The following is a 10,481-nucleotide window of genomic DNA, read 5'->3' as shown; positions in this document are numbered from 1 at the left end:
TTTTTTTTAAATTGAAAGAAAAATAATGATTTTAACATCACAAATTGACAGGTGACAAAGTGACATATGTCTATGTCAATATTTGTATTCCTGTCATATGCGCTTTTTACTACAAACAAATTGGAGCTTTGTTTGATTGATTTTCCAGAGATTTTCTACACGAAATTTAATTAATGATCAATGTCATATGTTTTTGTTGCAAACTCGAAAATGTGATTAATTCGTTGAATTTTATAAACAAAAATTCAAAAAAAACCAGTGATTTCATTAATATTAATTTGATAATTTTTGCTTTTAAATATAATTAAAAAAAAGTAACATTAATCAAATATAAATTAAAGAAAATCGAATTAGTTTGTGAAATTATTGTTTTACAATTGAATTAAATAAAAAATTCATGTTAGTTAATTAAAAATATAGTTAATTAATGTTGAATTTGAAATTAATGAAATAATAGTGTTAATAAGAAGGTAACAAAAAATTAGACAATGAAAGATAATGATTGTCGTCAAAGGATTAACAACAATAACGTTTAGTCACATGAATGCACGTGTTTCGGGACTTCATCTCTATCTAATTTCGGACTGAAAGAATTCCCGTTATTTTCCCTCAAATCTCTCTCTTTCTCCTATCTTTCTCTGTCTTATTTTTTCGAAGTAGTGTAGTTTTTTTTTCTTTCTTTTCTCGTTTCGGAATGGGCGACTTTATAATCCGACGACTCCAATTTGTCTGGCGCGTTTTTCGGAAACGACACGGCCCGGTGTCACATTTCTAAATTATTGCGTTAATCCCCCGAAAAACGCTCCGGAATCCCTCTTCTCTCCTGGTCGAGTGGAACAGAGAAGAGAATCCCAGCCCAGCCGGAACCTATGCCACCCCAGATTTGTGGTTTATGGTAAACATTTGCTAAATGCTTTTACAAGATGTCCCATGCTGTCCGCCCATCGAATCCAACATCCTTCTGTCCAATCCATCATCAAAAAAGAGAATCAAAAGGCATCGTTTTTCGTTACCAAAAATTTGTTTGTTTCGGTGTAGACATGCTAGGTAATCATGATGATGATGATGTTGATGATAATTGTGTCGCTCAAGTTTTATTGCGGTCCCGTTGCGTAAATAATTACATTTCTCTAGATGTAACAACAACGTTATACACGTGAAGCTCGTGGGCAAACAGTCTCGAACATGGAACATGCTCGAGGTAACAAAATAAAAATGCTCAGAGGTGTTGAAGTTCTGTTAGTTAGTTCGTAGAGCTCGTAATATTTGTACTTCGCAAACAAAGCACTGGGCACTTTTGAAACAGGTAGATTGTGACGAAAATATAAAAAATAAATAAATTATTGTGAAACATCTCTCTGTTAATTAATGGAACCTTGTTATTTTTTTTTAAATCTAATTCAATGTTAATATTTTGCAATTTTAATTTTATACAAAAAAAAATTTAAAATATTTGAAAAGATAATTTGAAAAATTATTACAATAAATTTGGGATATTTCGTTGACTTTAGGGAAAATTAGAAAAAAAATCTATATTTTTCATTGGTTTCTATAATATAAAATGAAATATTTAAATATTACATATTTGATACCGAAAAATGATAAAAGTCAATGTGAAAGTCGAATTATAAATTTAAAAAATTTCGATTTTTATCAAAATCCAACATTATAATACTAATTAATAATTGAATATTTGTTTTATGTCCTATATTCACAATCTGTTAATCAATGTGAACATTCCCGGTGGATAGTTACCATTATGATGATTTTGAGCATTAATAATTACTTAAATCTATATACTAAATCTAGTGATCTTTAGCGTGAATGTAATATGGACGGATTTCATTTCGTAAACTGCTATTCTCCATTTTTTAAGCCATTCTTGTAGCTTTTCTAAATTTTCCTGCAGATATTCAGATGCTGCTGCTGGATACTCATCTGATGCCAAGATTGATGTGTCATCAGCGAATGTTGTTAGTTTTAGGAATATCTGCCGTGTATAGAAGGTACAGCAGTGGTCCTAAAACACTTCCTTGCGGCACCACTGATTCTATTGGGTGTAAATCGGTGTATTCGTCTTCTATTTTTACCTGAAACATTCTATTATCGAGGTATGATTTCAATATTTTAAAATAATTCAATTAATTATATGGGAAAATATTAAATTAATTAAAAGTTTTGTTAATTGAATATTAATAAATATAACAATTAGTTGAACAATTAAAGAAATCACTCTAATTTTAGGTTTACAAGATTTAAAAGTTAAGCAATGGGAGTATTTATAATTAATTTACACCAAAAATATTATTTTATTAAAGAACAAATTGAGAAAATGCAAATATAAATATGAAATCAATTATTGCAACAAAATTTTAAAAAAATAATTAATTTTATTGGGAAGTTGTAAACTAATTAGATTATTGTTAATTGAAATATTTTCAATCGATTTATATATCAATATTTAATAATAATCATAAATTTTCATAAATTTCATCCTTAGTTTTTCTATATTTTGTCTTGCAGTCCGAGGTGAATAATGAAGAATTTTCTTATTTAATTTATTGACAGATGAAAATACATAATGACAACTAAAAGTCATATCTTCTATCATACAAATGTCAGAATTAATTTAGACTGAGTAAATCTCTTATATTATTGCACAATTTGTAGTGAAACTTTTGAGTATGGTTAATGACTTGTACATTCTGTTAATATATAAAAACTATTAACGTTTGCAATTATTGGAATGTTAACAAAACATTAATTTTGAAAAGAAAAAAACATGATGTTTCGTAATGTGGAACATGTGTATCGCTTTGTAATGTTGATGTTATTGATGTTACAATTTGAGTATTTTTGGGGGTGGTTGTTGAATGAAGAAACGTGTTGGAGGTCTCACGTTCATCACGTTACATTGTGCCGTGCGTGAAAGGTTTCAATAGGACGACAATTATGCGTTAAAAATCGGTCCCCGGGAGCGGCGAAAAGGCCTCACCGATTATAGGGAGAGAGGGAGAATGCGTCGCGACGCCGCAATACGCATAATAGCGTCGCCGGCGCGGAATAATTCGCTAATCTTCCACCCATCGCGACGCCCCCGTCTACCAAAAAAAAACCTAGAACACTTGCGCCATTCCCACGTAACATCAACATCACCAACAGAAAAAGAGATATATAGAGATAGAAAAAAAAATATACATAATAGCAATAACAATTACGACAACTACCGTGTATTACCACGAAAAAATATAATAAAAAGCGGCGTTGATATATTAATTTACAACGTTTTGGCTGAAGATAACTGAAAGATAAGGAATTACCTGTGTTTTTAATTTCATCATCGGCGTATTTTTTTTTTCATCTATCTCTTTCTCGTAACGTGTATTTAAATTATACTTGCGAATGTTACAGTAATTTTCCAAATTGTCCCGATTCGTCTCCGGGTTTATGATGTTTGCCCCTCAAACAGGATTCAGATTACAATTTTTATTTTACACACACATTTTTTTCTCTCTCTCTCTCTTTCTCTCATCAGGTTTTATGTAATAAACCAGACACATGTATGTGATTACCTTGAGGAAAATTCTAACTATTTGTCCTAATTACATCAAGATTGTACACAAAAAAAATAGAGTATTTAATTTTTACAACAATGTTTTTTAACAAAGTAAAAATCTACGAAATTACGTAACTACATTAAATAAATTGTTTTAATTGATTAATGATTGATATTGGTTCAGAATTGATTAAATATACAATTTGTGTTGATTTTATTTCGCTTTTAAACATTCTTAATGCCTTCTAATGCGTTAAGCTAATATAGATTACATTAACACCGAGTGCTCTTAAAGGATTAGGAAGGATCTAATCAGATGATTCAAAAACCTGGATGGATATTGAGAAGCTAATTGGATTTGATTTTTGTTGTGTATTTAGTGAAATAGTGAATAACAATCGGGAGTTCTGCTGGGAAACGTTCTGGGTCTTATTTTTGTAAACATTATGTAAAGGCATACAATCTGCGATCAATTTTTATAAAAAAAAAAGAAACTGGAGTGGAAAGAGGAGCTTTTCTTGTTCCTGTTAAATTGAAGCACATCTGAGTGTGTAAATTTTCTGGGCAGAATGCAGATGGGATGGGATTTTTAAACACTCAGAAGCCCGACGAAGCTAATAACGTCACGTCCGGGCGCGATTTCGACGGTGGTGGTGAAGGAAGAGGAGGATGAGGCGTCGGTGGCGTCGCCGTCACCTGAAGGGGGAGGCGGCGGCGGGCGTCGCCGTGATTCCCGCTGCAAGGCCCGCGACACGTCCACTAAGCTCCCTTTAATCTGGCCTTCCTCTCCGAGGATTTTAGGAAGTCATTCATCAGTCGCATCAGTACAACCAGGTGGATGTGCCATAAAATCCTTACGGAATTGTAACGTCCATTACAATGGGCAAAGAAGATGAGAGTTGTGTGTGTGTGCGAGTGTTATAGGTTTTGCGCGCGACGTCGCGACGCACGCCGCCTCCTTCAGGACGACGGCAAAAAGCTTTCTTAAACAACGCCTGATCCTGGATAATCTTCGATGCGCTATCAAGTTTTATACCATAATTCCCGAGCATAATTTTAATGATCCTCCGTAATCCGCAAGTATTACACTTGTAAGCCCGATCTAAGAGGAATTAATGCCCCCGCCGGCCCACTTATTTCGCACTGAATCTCCCCGACCCCCGTTCGCGAAATTTTCTTGTCACGCTTTATTCATAAGCACATCTCAACATCCTTTCAAAAGGCACAGCTTTTCCTTACAATATACACTTTAATGTTTTTATAATACAACCTTAATGATTACAAAGTCTACTCAATACAACTTTGCTACAAGTTGATCTTTCATGAAGATATGTTTCATCCAACAACTTAATATAGCTGCATCTTCATTATATGTGACAAGAATGACATTCTATTGACACGCTGTCACTAATTGTTACAATCAATGACAGCTGTCTATTCATGATAATATTTACCTAATTTGGTTTATTACTAAGTTATTTTGACAAGTATCAAATATTTTTATCAATTAAACATGATAACAAAGTCTACTCAATACAACTTTCCTACAAGTTGATCTTTCATAATGATATAATTTATCTAACAACTAAATATATAAAGCTACATCTTCACTATATATGACATAAATGACATTCTATTGACACGCTGTCACTAATTGTTACAATCAATGACAGCTGTCAATTCATGATAATATTTACCTAATTTGTTTTATTTGTAACTTTTTTTGACAAGTATCAAATATTTTTATAAATTAAACTTGATTACAAAGTCTACTTAATACAACTTTCCTACAAGTTGATCTTTCATAAAGATATGTTTCATCCAACAACTTAATATATAAAACTGCATCTTCACTATATGTGACAAAAATGACATTCTATTGACACGCTGTCACTAATTGTTACAATAAATGACAGCTGTCAATTCACGATAATATTTACATAATTTGATTTATTATTAAGTTATTTTGACAAGTATCAAATATTTTTTTCAATTGAACATGATTACAAAGTCTACTCAATACAACTTTCCTACAAGTTGATCTTTCATAAAGATATAGTTCATCCAACAAATTAATATATAAAGATGCATCTTCATTATAGGTGACATAAATGACATTCTATTGACACGCTGTCACTAATTGTTACAATCAATGACAGCTGTCAATTCATGAAAATATTTACCAAATTTGTTTTATTATTAAGTTATTTTGACAAGTATCAAATATTGTTATCAATTAAACATGATTACAAAGTCTACTCAATACAACTTTGCTACAAGTTGATCTTGTAAAGATATAGCTTAATATAGCTGCATCTTCTATATATATGACATAAATGACATTCTATTGACACGCTGTCACTAATTGTTACAATCAATGACAGCTGTCAATTCATGATAATATTTACCTAATTTGGTTTATTAATACGTTATTTTGACAAGTATCAAATATTTTTATCAATAGATGCACTTTTGAACTTTATATCATCTGCTTTATGTTTGTGCATTAAATATTAATTTTCATTCAATATTACCTTTGGTCTTTACTATCTTAATCCACGTATTAAATAACACTTCAAGATTAATAATTTCAATGTTTCCTCTCATGTTTCTATAACTAGTTTGAGAAAAATTGCAATATTACAGCAGGAAAATGTATTTAAGTAAAATAAATTAAATATTTACAAATGAAAGTGAGTAGAAGTAAATTTATAGCTACATTTTCGAAATCCGAATTAAAGAGAGCGCTCCCATAAATCACACGCATTTACTTTGGCATCGAAAACAATCCTCTCCTTCTCTCGTTTTCCCTTTATTTTTTCTCCTTTATTTTCTTTTTCTTTTTTCAATTGCTTTTCATGGAAATTTGCAGCACTTGATTAACGAGACCGCTCGTAAACTCTTTCCAGTTGCCATCATCCATCCAAAGCTTTAACCTTAATCGCGCAAATCATTCTCCATTTCGTCCTTTTCGCATCCTCAATGTAAAGCAGAGACATCCTTACGCGTTTCGTTGTCGCACCAAACAGAAAAAAAAAGGATATTTATAGTGTAACAGTTACAAAAATACAATTTTTAAAAGAAAAAAAAATAACGTCGGTTCGTGATTCTTTTCGAAAACAGCCCCCGCGCGTTTGTTTTTTCAATTGTATTTTTAGTGTGTGATCCGAACGAAAAATGCAGCGGCAAAGAAAGAGGAAAAAAAACGAGAGCAGAAGTCATGGACAATTCGGGGGCTGTCACGAATAAATTAGGACGCAGTGTATGAGACGAGGATGTGTCGACGAACAGAAGGTAGTCGATAAATCTACCAACCTAAACATGTGTTAAAACAGCATGAGAAGAGGAGAGCGAGAGATCTTATATTGTAGTGGGTTTTTGGGGGAGAGAAGGATGCAATGATTTTTTTTTGGGAATGTAGTAAACGTCAACGCAATTAGCAACGATTAAAGTATAATTAATATACACAGCGATAAAAATGCACCCCCAATTTGATGATTTTCTCATGTTAACTCATCAAAAAATGAATTAGAAAGTGATATTATGAAATAACGTTTTGCATGAGATATTTACAAAATTGGAAATGATGTGTGTCTGTCGAGAATTTTCTGCAACGTGCGGTGTGTTTTTTTTCTTTTTTTGCAGTTTGGGCAGAAACCGGGGACTTCCGGGACGCTCATTCCGGTATGACGGGAGGAACCGGAAACATGGACCATCCGCAGCTTCCGTTTCCGGCGGCGGCAAGGAGCCGTACACGCGAACGCAAAGGTAGGTTTCCGCACGAAATTCAATTAAAAATTAACTTGGTTGATTTTTAATTATGGTCCGCAATTAAAACCTCCGACCGAAAAATTTTATATAATTAAAAAAATGAGTAAATCGAAATGTGAGAGAAAAGAAATTCAACTTTCTTTTTCGAATCCCTGGGACGAGGTGTGAAAATAAGATTTTTGTTTTGGAAATTGGTGAATGCGTGAGGCCTTCCTTTCGTGTCGCGGTGTGTGTGTATATGTCGGGTACGGACGAGATTTAGTAGCGCTTCTATTTTCGACTTTCTTCTTTGCTGTGCGGGATTAAGGATCGCGGGACGGGGATTAAAGCCCAGGCGGAGATTGGAATTTATGAAAGAAAACTTTTTGGTGAGGAGGACGTTCGGAGAAAGTTCGCGCTCTATTTTAGGGATGCCACGACTTTAAAATAATTAGCGGGATTAGTACCCAGGGGCCCCCGCTAAATTTACTGATCCCGAAACGGTTATTACCCCATTCCTATTTACATCCTACACATGACTATCTATATATTCGACTTCTTCAAACTTCATCTTTATCAGACCATTCTATTATACAATTTTACATCCGCAAGAGGTTGAGGATCATCAATACCGTTCAGTTGAATTCATCAAACAAGAATCACTATAATTCTTAGTACAAACTCTTAGAGTGTTACTATTTTGAGGTGTTACCAAGTTTGTTTTATATTTTTTTGAAGATTAGTACTACTTAGGTGGTTAAAACTCCTAAGAAATTATTAATACCATCATCTAGAATCGTTATTTCCAGAATTATTTACTATTCTCTTCAAAGAAGAAAGGATCTAAATGATTGCAATGTGTCATAAATTACTAGAAGATTGATGATCATTAGTACCAAAATCTATAATTATGTTAGGTGTTATAATTTGTTAAAGTTTCCAGGTTTCCAGATTTGTTTCTTATTATCTTGAACATACATATGTTCTCTAAAAACTTTTAGGAGTTTTAAGATTAGTAACTAAAACCATCATATTGGGTATTACCTGTCAATGGAAGAAGAAATCCTAAGAGCCTAAGAACAAAACAAACAACCTTGTTTCAGCTTCCAAACACATACAGTCAACAACATAATTAAGTGACTGTGCTCATAAAATACGTTTTTGTTTTCTACTTTTTTATTTCTGTTATAAGTTGAGAAAGTTTCGTTTTCTGATGATCATAATTTTCTTTTTATAGAATTATTCTGTTTATTTTACTAAGATTTATTTGTGTTAAAAGTTTCCTTTTTCTGATATATTCTTGAAAATTTTCTGAAGATCGTAATTTTCATTTTATATAATTATTCTGTTTATTTTACTAAGATTTACTACTATTTTATTTGTGTTAAAAGTTTCCTTTTTCTGATATATTCTTGAAATTTTTCTGAAGATCGTAATTTTCATTTTATACAATTATACATTTTATTATCAAAGTTTTACCAAGATTAAAAATTAGTTTATTTTCTAAAAAAATAATGTTTGAAACACTTTTTTTACAAAATCTAGTAGAAATTCATTGATTGACTTTATTATACTTACAATTACCATTATTATAATATGAAAATCTGAAGAAACTTAGAGAAAATGAATTTTTCTAATTTATTTTCTTGTTCAAATTATCCAAGTTACTTGAAGTTATTTATTCATTTTGTGATAAAGAAAATTCTAATTAACATTTAATATATTTTTAACTTAATTTTACTTTCAGAAACTTTCTTGCATTGAATAGAAAATCTGAAGAATCATTTTTGAAAGTTTCTATAAGATTTTGTTTACCTTTCGATTAATTTCATATAATAAATGTAAAAGGTCTTGTGAAGTTTTGAAAATATCTAAATTATAGTCGATTCTATACAAATATTTGTCAGAAACTCAAAAAATACAATTATATTTATGTAATATTTATAAATTTCAGTCCTTCCTGTTAGAATTTGTCTCAGTTTATAGTTCACAGTAGTCCTGAAATGAATTGGTTTTAAATTTTGAAGATCTTCTCGCATCGTTTTCGGTAATTCCAACTTGATGATGGTAGGTTGTAGATTATCATCAATATTTTGATTTTTACAAATTTTGGGCCGTCTGCCGGTTTGTTTATTGTCCTCTTGAAGCGTTATCATTCGCTGACGAGTCAAGTGTGGAAAATGAAAGTAATGAAAGGCCTTTTTTGCCGACGGCCGATGATAATAGTTTACACAACGCGCTCGTAATAATATAATAGTGGATCGCCGCTATTCATAATAATAATAATAACAATTTCGATGATGATACGTGATGTAGGATGAGGAGGAGGAAGTGGAGGGAACGTTGTCCTGCATGAACTGAACTGATTGTCGCTTGACAGGTGAAGATGTCGGCATTTGTACCAATCGCGGAGGTGTCAATTCGGCCATGATTGATCGGAGGCGGCTCCCTTTCAAATTATTTTTATAGCGCAGACCGTATCAGTAGATATAGACTGAGTGTGTGTGTGTATATGCATGCATGTTATCAATAAACCATTTCACACTTACGAAATCATCGGTTCCGACTCTCTTGATAATGAGGAGCTTGATATGCCTGCAACAATGTGTACATAGGTTTCTCTTATTTTTTTTTCTTCTTCTTCCTCCCTTCACACCTCCATCTCGCTTAGGTATGTGTATCTGATCTTCTATCCTTCACTTCCAGCTAGCCGTTCGCTCTCCGATCCCGTGAAGACGGAGAACGTGGGGGTGGATGGAGGCGACAGCGAGGAAGGAAAAAACGACAAGAAGACCAAGAGGCAACGCAGACAACGGACGCATTTCACCTCTCAGCAACTCCAAGAACTTGAGGCTACCTTCGCGAGGAATCGGTACCCGGATATGAGCACCAGGGAGGAGATTGCCATGTGGACAAACCTCACCGAAGCCAGAGTTAGGGTAAGTCTCACAATACAAATCAATCAATAAATTACGTTTTGTTTATTTATAATTACTACCTACGCAATTTGCGCAACTCAATATTGTTTTTTCTATTTTTTTTATATAATCTTACAAATATTATTATTGAAATAGAACGCGACATTGAAATCATCAGTAATCTAGTTCAAACATATTAATTATACCTAAAAAAAACATCATCAAAGAAACTCTCAAAATGATAACTTCTTTGTAGT

The 10,481-nt window shown here is 32.5% G+C and overlaps 1 protein-coding gene across 1 annotated transcript in view; it reads left to right on the top strand.

Moving 5' to 3' along the window:
* LOC108565640 (pituitary homeobox homolog Ptx1-like) overlaps window positions 1-10,245 on the top strand; it is a gene marked incomplete at its 3' end in the record, with an annotated part of 12,720 nt that extends 2,475 nt beyond the window's left edge. Inside the window, exons 3-4 of the mRNA XM_017925203.1 lie at window positions 7,202-7,324; window positions 10,013-10,245. Of these exons, the coding sequence (XP_017780692.1) occupies window positions 7,202-7,324; window positions 10,013-10,245 (356 nt within the window). The remainder of the gene's footprint in view (window positions 1-7,201; window positions 7,325-10,012) is intronic.
* Window positions 10,246-10,481: the final 236 nt, after the last annotated feature.

The sequence above is a fragment of the Nicrophorus vespilloides genome, unplaced genomic scaffold, assembly GCF_001412225.1.
Source record: "Nicrophorus vespilloides isolate i.1.1-1 unplaced genomic scaffold, Nicve_v1.0, whole genome shotgun sequence".
NCBI lineage: Eukaryota > Metazoa > Arthropoda > Insecta > Coleoptera > Silphidae > Nicrophorus > Nicrophorus vespilloides.
Note: the sequence above shows the minus strand (reverse complement) of the source record. Positions and strands in the feature narration are given on the sequence as shown.